Source organism: Sus scrofa, chromosome 2 (genome assembly GCF_054392235.1).
Source record: "Sus scrofa isolate SSC_HxYL_T2T_F1_AM1 chromosome 2, Sscrofa_HxYL_maternal_Yorkshire_Landrace_v2.0, whole genome shotgun sequence".
Lineage (NCBI taxonomy): Eukaryota > Metazoa > Chordata > Mammalia > Artiodactyla > Suidae > Sus > Sus scrofa.
This window is the reverse complement of record NC_139384.1, coordinates 4,447,763-4,462,878: the sequence shown is the minus strand read 5'-3', so window position 1 is coordinate 4,462,878 and position 15,116 is coordinate 4,447,763. Positions and strand designations below refer to the sequence as shown.

The window sequence follows — 15,116 nt, the reverse complement described above, 5'->3', positions numbered from 1 at the left end:
ATTTCCCTTGCCAGCACTTGAATCCCATCTCCCTCCACAGGGTGACATGTATTTCATTGGCGGTCTTGTTAGGTAAAGCTCGTTAGTCTGGCAGGGTAGATACGCACGCTTTACATATGCTTTTTCTTCTGACCGTAGCTTTTTACTCAGTGTAGTTTGTAGCCAGTGTGAATTTATGTTATTACTTAAGCAATTTCTTCCCTAACTTTTAATTATAAATTTGACATCTGATGTGTTTTATAGTTAAAATTGTACTTCTTTCCTTTAGCGGCATTCAAATGCATCACAGTCACTTTGTGAAATTGTTCGCCTGAGCAGAGACCAGATGTTACAAATTCAGAACAGTACAGAACCGGATCCCCTGCTTGCCACTCTAGAAAAGTATGTTCGAAACTCTGTTCTTGTTCTTTTTTCACATGGATGCTATCCGATAGGTTACCCCTGGAGGTGGTTGGTAAGTGCTTCTAAAGTGGGATCCGGTCCCTCCAAAGGACCTGTGGGTGGGCGAGAAGGCAGGAACACCTGCTTGTCCGAGCTCAGCCTCTCCTTCATGATGCCCTTTGGAGACCTGCAGGGTAAAAATGTAAATAAATGGTATTAATACGTAAGCTTTGGACTTCTCAAACAATTGTCAACTAAATTCTGTGAAAGCATCGCAAGACGGGGCAGTCACCTCAGAGCTGTGCTGACTGCCTTTGTGGTCTTCAGGGGAAGGTAGTTCTGTGTACAAACCAACCTGACTCGTTTTAGCCAGCGATTTTTACCAGAAAGTCTTAAAATTCACCACACCTTGGCCGCTCACTAGACCAGACCGATTGGAAGGGTTGCGCATCTTGTGTGTGTGGTGCTTCTGCCTTTCTTTTTAGACAGCTCCTAATGAACAGACGTCTCTTGATTAGGCGGAAGGCAGCTTGGGGGTGGTGTGCTCTTGTGAATTTTATGACAGGTCAGCCTGCCCTGTTGGAATTTCTAGATTCACGTGTTTTCAGGAAGAATATTTACCGTCCAGTGTGGGCGTACTTTTGACCTGCTTCGTAGGACGGAGTTAGTTTAATCAGTGAAACGAAGGCACTTGCCCCTTTGGGATGAATAGGTGGAGCAGTCGCATATGACTGGCAGTCTCACTTCAGTGTCGTGCTCCTGTTGTTCTTTTTGATGGTTGCTGGAGTTCTCTTAGTCCTCCTGTACATTTTGGCTCATTTGCATCCTTTGGCTTAACTGTCTGGAAGGCCCCTTTGTTAAAACAAAACATTGGTGTGTACTCTTTACTTGACACGTGTGACACAAGCGAGGAATAAATTAGAGACAAAACGTCTTGCCTTAAAACTCTACCTTCTGAGACGTGAAGGTCTGTTTTCCTGGCACGTGTTTACTGGAGAACAGGAGGACACCGGCCACTTCTCTCAGGCAGCAGAACTGAGCAGCCTCCGAGGAAAAGGTCCCCGCGCCCGCCCTGTTTCCGTTTTCCTGGCATTATGGCACGTGGGCTCCTCGTGTAACGTAGAGCCGAATAGTTGCAGTAGTATAAGGCCGAACCATGAAGAACTGCAATTTGAGCAGGTTAAAAAAATTTGGCTGTCAGTAATTTCATGACTGTGTTGTTCAGTAGACATTTAATAAAAGCTACATGTAACTTAAACTTTTCTAGTAGCCTTGTGAAAGTAAAAAAAGGTGAAATGAATTTTAGTATGTTTTATTTAATACAAAGTAATGTTTCAGCATACGCTTGTTTTTTTAAAGTATTAGTGGGACACTCTGCATCCTTTCCATTGTACACAGCTTTGGAAATCGAGTGTGCATTTCACACGTAGGACAGACCAGCCCACTCTGGTTACATTTTGAGCGTTCTGTGCCCACCAGTGGTGATTGGATCCCTTCCTGGCCTCGGTGGGCTCACCCTGAGTGTCAGGCAGAGGGTGGTGGTCAGTGAGGTTCTCAGTGCCAGCCCTGTCTTGACACCGGCTGTTGGGACCACATGTGGGCCTAGCCGCTGAGGCCTGGGTGCGCACTGGCGGAGGTGTTTCAGGCAGCTGTAGTTGAATGTAGACAGGGGCATACTCAGGCCTGACATCGGTACATATTGGTCAGAGTAAAGTTCTTCAAACACGTGGAGCGGACAAGTAGGGCCCCTTGCCGTTGCTGAGTTAACTGCCCTTAGCAGCGGGGGGACTTACTCTCTGCTCTGCTTCCCACACTCTTCTGGAGAATGAGAAGCCAGCCTCTTAATGTCAGACATGTTCCCACGTTACAGTGGTTCTTCTAGTATCTGTGGGTGAAGAAAATACACAGTGACAAAAGGCTCCTATGAGCTTAGTAGTGGGCCTTTATGCATCGTACTAGCACCTGTATATAGCTTATATATCTGTATAATTACCTGATTGTTATCAAATAATACAGTGATGTTCTCTTACTGAGCCGATCTATTTGGTACACAGATTACCTCGCTCGGTAGGACAACGCCAAACACCCGGGGCTGCGTGTAAACACCGCATGTATCAGTGGACGTGTCGGTGAGCAGCTGAGGCAGAGGTGGAAGTGATCCCAGGCGAAAGAGAATGGTCAGGATGGGCAGGGGTACCAGAAGGCCTCTAAGAGAGTGGCCAGGCTCTTAGGTGGTGAACGTCCGCTTGGACGACGGGGCTGTAATTGAGTCGCTCTGTGAAAACGTCGGTGTTCCAAGGTTTTGTTAAAAAGAGCCGAGTTCGAGAGGGCGGACTGTGCGCCTCCCAGCTCTCGACACAGACAAGCTTAGAGTCCGTGGCAGTGGGACCCCACTTGAGCCAGCCAGTTTTGTGGCACTGCGTCTTTAGCTGCCCGTGTGAAAAACAAAAGCAGACGCCAGCCACTGTCTCTTCTCCATCCGCAAGGTGCTTCATCCCAGCCTGATCGGTGCCCTCCCGCCTGGAACAGCTCACATCAGGAATTTTACGGATGCTCATGCTAGAACTCCGCTTTTTAATTTACTTTCGATTTTATTTTGTTTTCTGTCTTTTTGTCCTTTTAGGGCCGCACCCGTGGCATGTGGATGTCCCCAGGCCAGGGTTTGTTTTATTCATTTATTTATGTATTTTCCGCTGTACAGCACGGGGACCAGGTTACACATACATGCATACATACTCTTCCCTCCTATTGTTGTGTTGCGATGTAAGTGTCTAGGCTGCTGGCCTACACCACGGCCGAGCCACGTCTGCAGCCTGTACCATAGCTCCCGGCAACGCCGGCTCCTTAACCCACTGAGCGAGGCCAGGGATCAAACCTGCAACCGTGATTGCTACCTCATGGTTCCTAGTCGGATTCGTTTCCATCTCCCCCCCCCCCCTTTTTTTTTCCTTGTCTTTTTGCCATTTCTTGGGCCACTCCTGCGGCATATGGAGATTCCCAGGCTAGGGGTCGAATCGGAGCTGTAGCCGCCGGCCTACACCACAGCCACAGCAACACGGGATCCGAGCCACATCTGCAACCCACACCACCACTCACGGCAACGCTGGATCCTTAACTCACTGAGCAGGGCCAGGGATCAAACCCGCAACCCCATGGTTCCTAGTCGGATTCGTTAACCACCAAGCCATGACAGGAACTCCCGTTTCCATCTTTTTAAAAAGTAAAAGCGAATGTTTTCTCACTTGTAACTGAATGCCTTCTTACTTAAAGACTAGAAGGCATTCCTTTTATCCTGTTCAGTAAGCTCAGACGTCCTGTCTGTGGTTTGGGGAGAGGTGTCACAAGCAGTGTAGTGCTGGTCTGGGAGTACTTGAAAGCTGCTTCCTGCAGGGGGATCCTGAAGTTAGGTTAGACACCGTTTCATTGGCTTCCCCCAGGTAGAAAGAAAGAGATGCTCTCCCTCTTGGCTGCCCTAACTTGCCGAGGAACTGGTGTTAGTATCCCCTGAGCACAGCTGTACTGGGTGACTGGCGTGTCTGCCAGGCGGGCAACCAGGGGCACCCAGCTGTACATCGCATTGCAAGGGAGACTCCGTTTCCTCATCCACATGGGTTGTATTAAACATTAGAGATCCTAAGAAACGAAGGCTTTCCTTGAGCACCTGCATATGAACGTACCTAACAGGTCGCCCTTGCGTTTTACCCTGTGACCTTGTCACACGTTGGGAGAGGGGAGTGGAAGAGCGTGTGGAGAGTACTTTTTTTTTTTTTTTTTTGGTCTTTTTGCCTTTTCTTGGGCCGCTCCTGCGGCATATGGAGGTTCCCAGGCTAGGGGGCGAATCGGAGCTAGAGCCACCGGCCTACACCACAGCCACAGCAACGCGGGATCCGAGTCGCATCTGCAACCTACAGTACAGTTCATGGCAACGCCGGATCGTTAACCCACTGAGAAAGGGCAGGGTCCGAACCCGCAACCTCATGGCTTGTAGAATTCGTTAACCACTGTGCCACGACGGGAACTCCCTGGAGAGTTCTTTTGAGGCAACAGTTCCGTCAAATCCATTTCATTGCTACCACATGGTCTTGATTTTACCAGATTTTAATGGTAGAGGGAAGTGCTGCCATTGATGTTACCTTACACCTGCTTTTAGGTCTTTGTTAATTATACATTAATGCCTTTGTGGGAAAACATTTATGGTTTCCAATTACCCTCAAACAAACAAACAAACAAAAAACCTCCCCTCCTTTTGTGGGGGTGAAGGTTCCAAGTCTTACCACCCCTGCCCTCAGCCTGATGTGAATGGGAGGTGTTTCCAGGCTTGAGATAGTTGCTGGCTGTCAGCTAGATCAGCAGAGGCAAGCAGGGCCCGGAAGATGTTGCTGAGAGAAGGGGCGGGAAAACAGGTATGTGTGTGTTAACATCTATAATAAGCAAGGTCACTCGCCTGCCTTGGTAGATGTACTGAAAATAAAGTCTTAACAAATACGCACAGGTGAGGTTGGGCTCATGTAATACTTGTCTCGCTGATACCGTGATCTTGGGCTCTGTTAGTTGTTAGTGTTCGTGACCTTACAAGTAGCGCTTGACTCTTGATTTGTTTCCCTAGGCAAGAAATTATAGAGCAGCTTCTATCAAATATTTTCCACAAGGAGAAAAATGAACCAGCCATAGTCAGTGCAATCCAGGTACTGCTGACTCTACTTGAGACTCGACGACCAACGTGAGTTTCCCTTCTCTTAGAAAGTGAGCCTTTGGGGTTTGCTTTAAGAATTTTTCAAAGCGAAGCATTAAGTTATTGGTTGATAGCTACAATATCACGCCCTTGAATTTCAGGTGCTGAATCTTTTTCTGCTATATAAATAGTTTTATATGAATGCGATACGTAGATGTAGTTTAAAAATATGGTTTGGTGAATACTGCTGGCAGTATTTGGGTTTTTGTAGTAGTTCCCAAAATGCTACTGTAATAAACAAAAATATGCAGAATAGCTCAAACACAAGAGAAGCTTATTTCTTGCTCACGAAAATTGAGGGTAGCTGTTCCTGGTTGCTGTGCACTCTCCAAGCGGCAGTTCAGGGACTCTTTGCATCTGTGCTTCCTTCCAGTGCAGACTGGCCTGAGGCTTCGGGCTGGGGGGTTTCATGTGTGAGGCAGTACAGGCCATTAGGCTGTTTAAAAACAGATGGCGGGTGGAGGCCTTCAGACACATTCTGTGCTGTGTGTTTCAGAATCAGAAATACGGCCTTTTTTTCCTATTTGTGTGCTCTGGAAAAGCCGTTTAATATTTGTCAGACTTTATTTTTTACAGTTGATACCCAAAACTAATTTCCTTAGTAATTGTCAGAGTTCTCTAATTGATTCCTAGAGCATGAGAATTTGAAGAAGTGTATATATCTGTGTGTGTGTGTGTGTGTGTGTGTGTTCCAGGAATGTGGGGTTTAGAGAGAGGAATTTGTATTTTTTACCCATTCTTGGATCCATCCAGTAAACCAGAGGGCAGGAGGAGAGACGAGGTCTCCTGTCAACATATGAAAATACAGCCGTTACTCTTAATGATGTCATCTGGTTTCTGGCAAAATAGTAAACATAGTCTTAACCAATCTTCGCCTCCCAAAGTTCCTGTCTCTGTTCCTGGTTCTTTAATCTTTGCTTAATGATAATACATGGGCAGCGTGGCAGCACCGCTTCAAGTATGTTGTAATTTTGGGAGTGTAGCTGCAGTTTTGACTTTGTCTGTGTCTTCCCTGGTAAATCTTATCTTCAGTAATGTAATCAGTAACCTAAGGTATTACTCAAGTGGTACAGGACTGGTATCTTGCTACTCATGCCACAAGGCAGTTGCATCATCTCTGAAACTGGTTAAAAAGCAGGAGAGCTGCTGCTGTGAGACTTATATTGATGACTCTGCCTTGAGAAAGGAATAAATCAGAAAAGGGAAACAGGTTTGCTCATGGAAGAGAAAAAACCCACATAATTGCACAACTTAGAGCAAATGGAGGCAATACAACAATAAAAGCAATGATAGGAGGAGATTTCTCATCAGGAGTAAGTTACCCTTAGAGCACAAAGGTGCAAATACTAAGCAAGACTAAATTTAAAGAGGGTGGGGACAGGGGTGGGGAGGCGACCAAGATCTTAGCCTGTCCTTGAGATTTCTGAATCCCTAGGATAAAGAGTAAATCCTAAAAATATTCGGATAAGAAAAAATCAGGTTAACTTCAAAGCAAGTCGGGTTGCCAGACATCTCCCTTATAAAGCTGAATACTCAATGAAGAGTAGGGGACAGGATCATGACCCTGAAATACTTGGGTCGCTGTGTGAGGACAAGAGGGGTTTTCAAGCGTATGGGACCTCATTGTTCCGTCTGTGTTCTGTTCCTGTGGTAAATTACTTGGAGATGGACTTTACCAAAGCCAGACAAAAATAAGGTAGCATAAAGAACTTAAGGAACTATATTGGTGAAGTTGACAACGAAATGAAACGGGCATGGGAAAACTAATGTGAGTATTAAAATCATGCTGAGTGAATAACTGATGGAGTTCCTGCTGTGGCTTCAGCGGGTGAAGAACCCTATGTTGTCTCTGTGGGGATGCGCGTTTGACCCCTGGCCTCGCCCAGTGGGTTGAGGATCTGGTGTGGCCGTGGCTCTGGCGCAGGCCGGCATCTGCAGCTCCAGTTCAACCCCAGCCTGAGAACTTCCACCTGCCGCGGGTGTGGCCCTAAAAGGAGTGTGGGGGATGAATAATTGAGTAAGTCAAATGTTGAAAAAAATGTGGTAAATTCCAGATTATTTTAATAAAACTCAAAAAATAAGGAGAAAGGGATGTTTGTGCACAATGTAGTTCTTCTGCCGAGGAGCTCTGGGGTACTTTGAAATACAGTTTCCTTGCTCCTCTGAAAAAGTTATAGTTCAGATATGTTTTATGAACCATGCAGGATGCTGATGGGTATGTAATGGGCAGAGCACCTCCAGTGCAGGGAGAGCAAAGAGACGCGGGACTTGGCACACATCCGTGAGCCCCTCAAGAAATGCTGGGGCCAAGTGGCTTAGAGGCCAGAGAAAGGCGCCCTTGCAGCGTAGCCTTGGGGGGAAATGCACGGTCCCCCGCCCCCGATCCTCCTCCATTCTTGCCCCTGGGGAAGGGAGGTCAACGCCGAAACCCGAAGGTGCAGGTGAAGGCCCTTAGCGGTGGGAGGAAGGGACCAGGGAAAAACCTCTCTCCCACAGGACAGGCAGGGACACATGCAGGCCCGGGCTACCAGAGACCCCCGGCACGGAAGTAAGGGCAGGGTCTCTGAGGGGGCCCCACCCCTGCAGCCCAGGGACACTCCGCTGCCTGAGAGCAGGCGGAGCCAGAGCGGCAGGGCTCTTCTTCCCTGCAGCCCTCCCTCTGGGCCGCCCTACGGGGAGCAGCAGCCGCTGGCAAGGAAGGGCTGGCGGGTGGCAGGGTGGCAGGCGGCTGGCGGGCATGGAGGACCTTCAGCTCGGGCGGGGCCGACATGGAGGAAAACCTGGCAGCCCAGCCCCAGCTGTGAAGACAGAGTAGCTGGGGTCAGATGGGAAGTCTTTAGTGCCCTGAGAGAAATGAGTCGCACAGCAGCAGCTCGGCCGCCGAGATAGACGGATCCCCAAACCCACACGCGAGACCCGCTTCGATCAGTTTCTCTCGTCTTCACGGCATCTCCCCGTTTCAGCCAAAACTTGCAGGACAGAGAGGCAGGATGCAAAGAGCGCCAGCAAACGCTCAGGAAAGAGGCATATTCAGTAGAACCAGATTCACATGTGTTGGGACGGTCAGGCCTGGAATTTAAAATAACTGTGATTAACATGTTAGAGGCTTGTGGGAAAAGTGGACAGTATGCGAACAGATGGAAAATTTTAGTAGCGACACGAAAGTTTCTAGGGAAATGCTAGAAGCGAAAAGAGACAGCAAATGGCGAGTGTCTCTGGGCGTATTTGTCACCTCTGACGTCGCCGAGTTTCCAGTCAGTGTGGACGTTAGGCATGACTTCTACCGAGGGGCGAAGAGTTAAACCCAAGAGATGGCTGCTTCGTGAGGTCCGGTACGTACCGCGCACCCAGACCCCACGCCGATAGCATCCGCCAGTAAGAGGAGGCAGGGCTGCCTGGAGAACTGGCTGGTGCTAGGACCGGGCTAAGCGGTGCATGCGAGGAGCCTGGAGCATCGTGTGGCGCCGAAAGGAAGGAAGGGCGCGACGAAGCCGCGCCGTGGGGCTGCGGGAGGGCTCTGGGGCCAGCGGGAAAGGCTCTGGTCAGCCAAAGCTGCCGTCCCTTGCTCACCAGCATAAAGTGGTGCTGTGTCAAAGCAGAGTGTGAAACATCCGTAAGTCCAAGCCGACAGAAATAAACGATTGGGCGGCCGTGCGGGGAGTTGGGCACAGCTTCCTTCCAAAGATCGCAGCACGGAGGGAGTCAAAGAGAACCGGACGGGTAGTCTGTCAGTAGCAAACTCAAGTTTGACGGAGAAAGCTGACCGCTACGAGCTCAGCCAGGTGATCAAAGTCAGCAGACAGCCAGTGAGAAGTCGTGTGCGGGTAGCACCCTGGCTGAGATGTGGTGAAAGTGGCGTTGTGCCTGCGTGGTCTTCTCCCAAAGACCCGGGATCCTGAGAAAGACAGCAGCCCAGACCCCCCCACTCCCCAGGGACACTCTGTGAAGTAGCTGACCAGTAGCGTCAGCTCACAGCCACGAGGAGACGTGACAACTCAGCGTAAAAGTGGTGTCCCAGGCGGATTCTGGACGGAGGAGCAGCTTGAGATAAAAACTAAGGAAATGTGAATAAAGCATGGATTTCATGTGTGGGTATTGGTTCAGTGGTTTTGACAAATGTCAGATACTGGGGAAACTGGGTATGGGTCATAGGGGATCTCTGTACAGAAATGTTTGCGGTTTTTCTGCAAATCTAAAAACTACTCTAACAGAGTGAACATAACAGAAAATCAGTGAGAACAGTACCGGCAGCCCACTTGCCCTGACTGACAACACGGGGTGCTGCAGAGGCTGCGGAGCAGCGGGAACTCTCAGTTACTGCTGGTGGGAATGCAAAATAGAACAGCCACTTAGGAAGACAGAGTGGCAGTTTCTCACCAGATTAAACATGCTCTTACCGTGCGGTCCAGCAGTCTTGCTCCGTGGCATTTACCCAGAGGAGTTGAAAACTTAGGTTCACACAGTCCTGCACACAGTTGTTTAGCAGCTTTACCCATGCTTTTTGCCAAAACTCGGAGCAGCCAGGATGTCCTCAGTAGGAGGTAGGTCAGTAAGGAAGCTCTAGTTCATCCAGATGGTGGAATAGCATCCAGCCCTAAAGAGAGTGCGCCCTCAAGCCCCGGAAGGTCACGGAGGAACCTTAAATGCAGATGCACAGGAGGAAGTGAAAGAAGCCAGCGTGAAGAGGCTGCGTGCTACAGGATTCCAAGCACACGGCGCTCTGGAAAGTGTCTCTTTACTGTGGAGACGCTGCAAAGGTCAGTGGCTGCCCGGGGTTGCCGGCGGGGATGAAGCGAACAGGCAGCGCACGGAGGAGGGCGGTGAACGGGCTCTGCGGGGCAGAACGACAGGTGCCCGTCCTTGTCCTGAGCCACGGCGTGGGCACCGCCAGGAGCGAGCTGCAGTGTAACCGGGCGCTGGGAGATGATGCCGTGCCCATGCAGGGTCCTGGGTTGTTAAACCACCCCCGGCAGAGGACGCTGATGAAGGAGGAGGCTCTGCATTTGTGGGGACGAGCGTCCGTGGGCGATTCTCTAACTTCCCCTCCGTTTTGCTGTGAACTTAAAATTGTTCTGTAAAAATAGTTGTAATAAAAAATCGCTGTCACTCACACAGACTAAAACCATGTGATCCCTTCACGATAAACCCTCTCGGCAGTCTAGGAATAGAAAGGAGCCTGACACTGTAAAGTGAAATGGCCAAGATGGAAATAGCCCTTAAAATCAAGGAACATGGCAGAGACATTCCCGTCACCATCCCGTCAGCTTCTGCTGGAGGTCCGAGCAGTGCAGTGCGCCGGAAACGGAAGACAAGGTGTCCAGGTTGGGGATTAGGAAGTGGGCCGTGGGCCGTAGGCCGTAGCCAGACCTCGGGGTATCTTCCAGCACGCTCTCGGATAGTTCCTCAAGGGAATCGAGGTGTGTTGCACCAAAACTTGGAAGTGAGTGTTTCTGTGTCCGCCTCATCATCACCCAGCAGTAAGCAAGCAGGGTGTCTGGCGCGTGGATGAAGCAGCAGGGGTGCTTCTGGACGATGGCTGGCTCTTCAGTGGGGAAGGGCGGACTGCTGGGGCCTGTAGCAGCGGAGCTCCTTGTGTCTCCAGATCTGAGTTCACGGTAGCTCTGCTGGGAATGGCAACACGGTTCATGTTTTGGATTTGGTGGATTTTTACATATATTTTATTTATTTATTTATTTTTGTCTTTTTAGGGCCGTACCTGAGGCATATGGAGGGTCCCAGGGTAGGGGTCTAATTGGAGCTGTAGCTGCCGACCCCAGCCCCGCCAGATCTGAGCCTCATCCTCGACCTACACCACAGCTCTCGGCAATGCCAGATCCTTAAACCCACTGAGCGAGGCCAGGGATCGAACCTGCGTCCTCATGGATGCTAGTCAGACTCGTTTCCGCTGAGCCATGACGGGAACTCCGGATTTTTGCACGTGTTTTAAAGAGTAAAAATGAGATACACCATGGGTATTAACTATGGTACCCGAGTCAAAAGTGGTAGGTAAACTGATAGTCACCAAGTATTAGACGAACAAATAAAATGTATGTGAATGATTAAGCATTTATTTTAGCATGTTTTTGTATGGGTTTTCACATACCTGGGGAAAAGCAGATTGTTCTGTAAATGTGGCTTAGAAAGTGATTTGCCACTTGGGGAAAAGATATCATGTCTCTGTTTGTTTTGCATAAAATAAATTCTAGATGAGTTGAATTCAAAATACTAGAGAAAAAGTATGCAGGTACTTGTAGAATTGTGGCTTAGAAAGAACTTTTAAGTATGGCTTCCTGGAAAGAAACTCTAATGAAGAATGCTGTATTTGGCCACATAAATTATTAACCCCTACACGTTAAAAAGCACGGCAATCAGAGCACGAGGCCTTTTCCTGCCCTCCCCTTTCTAGTATTTAAGTTTCTGAATGCTGTTCCGCGTAGCGCTTAGAAAACGCTTGCCTGTGTGAAGTATTTCAGGGAAGAGCCCTCGTCACTGTGGGCGTTGTTAGCCTTCGTCCCCACCAGCGTGGTCCTCCAGCAGCCCTGGGAGAGGAGCCTCTGGTGGTCCCCATCCTGCCTAGTAGAACAAGTGACTGGTAAACGAAGAGGCGGGGTTTGGGCTCAGGCCGTCTCGCTGCAGCAGCTGCACGACTAAGCTCCGGTTGGCGCTGACACCCCCTCTCCGGGGTCGCTTAATCTGCATGTATACCCCCACTCGAGACTCTTACCCCTCGTGTCCTTCCCCCCTCCTTTGAGCGGTCCTGTGCCCGGGGCTTGGTTCTGCTGGTTGGGGTTTGGGAGTCTCATTCCCCTCAGCCGTCTTCCCGTGAGGAGTGGCTTGTGATGACTGTGGCTGGAGCTTAAGGTAGAAGAGTAACCTAAGCCTTTCAGTAGGAAGCAGTGCGGATGGCTCAGAGAAGCCGGTAGCACAGGTGCAGGCCTTTTGATGAACAGTCCCCCAGGCAGGCAGCGTGGCGCCTCCTCCTGCTGCTGTCCACGTCCTCCGGTTCGAGACCTGACCCGAGTTTGACAGGAGTCAAGGAGTTGGGAGGTTTAGTGAGGAGTGGCACATACTCTCCCACCCGCCACGGGGCCTTTGGAGTCAGATCAGGGTGACTGGTCCTCAGCAAGGTGATCTGACCCCCTCTTCCTATCCCTCCAGAAATGTGGGGGCATCTCCCGCAGCTGCTGCGTCTGCCGCTGTCCGCTGGTAGGGAGCACCTTGAGCCGTTCCTTCTGAAATGACAAATAACATTGCTTTGTTTCAAGATTTGAAGGCCATATAGAGATCTGCCCACCAGGCATGAGTCCTTCGGCTTGTTCGGTCAACAAGAGTGTTCTGGAAGCCATCCGAGGAAGACTTGGATCTTTTCACGAGCTCCTGCTTGAGCCGCCCAAGGTAGGACAGCTGTCTTGAGCACAGCTCAGTGATTTGGTTTGCGTTGTTAGCGGTGACACTGGCTGTGACCGACATGGCCAAAGTATATTGCTTTTGAGCCAGTTTTTAATTGGCTTTCATTTAAAACTGATGAATGGGGTAGAATTTAAATGAAGTAAAATATGTATCTGCCTAGGAAATTCAGCCTTTCTGTTCTTTCTATAAATTCTGGGTACTTACATACCAGTAGAATAAACCGTTTCCTTCTCGTAGCATGGTACTTTCCTATCTTTGAGGTGGAAGTTGGCCTTTCAGGAGTGATCTTTGAAGTTGGGTTGTCTTGTTCAGAGCTGGAGCAGTGTCCCTGCCTGATGGACATCTTATTTGACGAGGAGTCTGTTGACTGAGACTTGCAACGTGAGTTTTTCTCTCGGGGCGTCCGAGTGCTGATCTAAAAATGACTGTCTCCTCAGGCAGCTGCCGAAGGTGCAGACGGCAGGAGCTGCAAGAGAGGGGCGGCCAGAGTCCACGGTGGTGCCCTTGGCCACCACACGCCCGGGGCCGTGGACTTGGCCTAGGGCAGAGGCTCTTGCTTCTGGCCTCTAAGGGTGGAAGAGAGGGCTCGGTCGGCTCTCCCACTGGGTCTTTCCTTCCGCCCCACGGCACTGCATCCAGCTCCCCAGGCCTGGCGCTCTTGTCTCCGCGGCCTCCCCCGTGTGAGTTACTGGGGACTTAGTGCGCTGCTCCCTCTGAATTCGGTATTTTCTGTTTAACCGTTTTGTGGAGGGGAGCAGAGACAGAGTTGTCCGTTGTGTGAGGTCTAGTTCTGCGTCCAGAGCGTCTCTTCAGGTGACTGTGCTGCCAGGGAGCCGGCGGTGGTCCCCCTCGGCCGTGTCTTACTGCTGCACAGCCTGGGCTGGGCGCAGACCGAGTGGCTGGCGTGCTCGCCGTGGACAGGGCCTCTCTTTTTGTTTCTTGGCGGCATCCTCAGGCCGGACCTGGGAGGAAGCATAGGCGCGTGAGGAAGGGCGGTCCACTCGGGAGGACCAGGATCCAGAGGAGAGGGTGCCTCTGGCCTGTGTCTTGGGTCCAGGCGGGCAGAAAGGCAGCGGTCGTGAGGATACACGCTGCTTCTCTTCTCGGGCCTGATTCCACGGTGAGCTTGCACTCCCTCGCTCTCTCTGCTGGGAGTGTGGGCTTCCTCTGTCTGCTCTGACCACGCGATGGGGTGTGAGAGCAGGTCCATGAAGCTTTTCAGGGTGGCTGTTAATGAGGGCTGGGCTGCAGATCCTGGGGAGCCAGGAGGAGCAAGGCTGCCGTGTGGACGAGGACGCTGACAGAGGGCGCCCTCGTCGCTCCCTTATAGTTCACTGTCCTCTCCTGCCAAACTCCTGAAATCCTGAAACATTGTGAGTCTGTCTTCTGTGATTTCCGAGTACGGAAACGCCCCTTTGCAGACAGGAGCAGGTTTGAGGTTGGTCCTGTTTTCAGGATGCGATCTGGAGGCAACTTCTGAGTTGGTGTTTTTATCACAGACTTGGCAAAGATAGGACTGTTCCAGAACCGCTTGTAACTTTTCTTAGTTTCTTAGATTTCTGGTCAGGTTGGGAATATTGCCCTTTTTTCCATGGACTTCTGTAGCTTTCTGCTTTATTTCTATGGTGTTGGGCATGTGGAAGGCAGGGTGTGACTTGATTTCTTAAAAATTTGTGTGTAGTCCAGGGAAATGACTTAATTTCCCCCCTTCATGTGTATTTCATCACATCTTAAAGCTGTCAGGAGGCGTTTCGGGTTTTCCCGTAGGTGTAGCATTTAGGTCTCGTCGTGTGCCAGGTCAGTTTGCCTAGTGTTAGCTCTCACAGCGTTGTGTGCTGAGCGGAGTTTAACTGGAAGGCTTCCTCTTCCCCAGAAAAGCGTGATGAAGACCACATGGGGCGTGCTGGACCCTCCCGTGGGGAACACGCGGTTGAATGTGATAAGGCTGATATCCAGCCTCCTTCAGACGAATACCAGCAGCATCAACGGGGACCTCATGGAGCTGAACAGCATTGGAGTCATATTGGTAAGCCCTCCGGACAGACGTCCGCCCCGGCCCTCGGCGCTTTAGAACCTCACGAACGCAGTGTGTGTCAGCGACTTTGCTTGGTCCGAGTGTAAAAGGCTGCTCTATAGTTTTCCCCTTGAGTTTAGCACCCGTTTCGGATGCTTTTGACTTTAGGTGGGCATTTGCTGTTGCTGTGCCTAAGAATGGTATAGAGAATTTCCGAGATGGTTGAGATGTAGGCGTTTGCCCCGGGAGCTCAGTCTCACGTAGGTGATGGAGGGCGTGTGGTCACCGTCTTCAGGGACCACGTCACTGACTGACCGCTCACTGCCTTCTCGTCGTCATTAGCAGAGGGACAGACTTTACCCTCTTTCCACTTGTAGAGGGTAATGACTTGTCTTTTGATTTGGGTCTGGTTGTTAGTCTGCTGCAGTGGAAGCAGAGGGAGGGCAGGGAGAGGAAGAGCCCAGGGGTGATCTGACCTCTCTGGCCCAAGTCCCCGGCTCCAGGGTTTGTCCTTGGGTGCCACGGGCCTGGCTCTGCTGCCGGTGTGCGCTTGGTCCTGCCACTGCCCAGCGCCGATGG

General features: G+C 50.5%; 1 protein-coding gene across 50 annotated transcripts in view; it reads left to right on the top strand.

The window, feature by feature from the left end:
- Positions 1 to 15,116, top strand: part of PPP6R3 (protein phosphatase 6 regulatory subunit 3) — a 128,564-nt gene that overhangs the window by 69,195 nt on the left and 44,253 nt on the right. For 49 of the 50 annotated variants that reach the window (XM_085010544.1, XM_021082716.2, XM_085010535.1 and 46 more), the window contains 4 exons: positions 269 to 381; positions 4,988 to 5,101; positions 12,379 to 12,508; positions 14,397 to 14,549. In XM_085010544.1, the coding sequence (XP_084866670.1) occupies positions 269 to 381; positions 4,988 to 5,101; positions 12,379 to 12,508; positions 14,397 to 14,549 (510 nt within the window). Of the gene's footprint in view, positions 1 to 243; positions 382 to 4,987; positions 5,102 to 12,378; positions 12,509 to 14,396; positions 14,550 to 15,116 lie in introns of all 50 variants that reach the window. The other variant, XM_085010553.1, reaches the window with a different exon arrangement.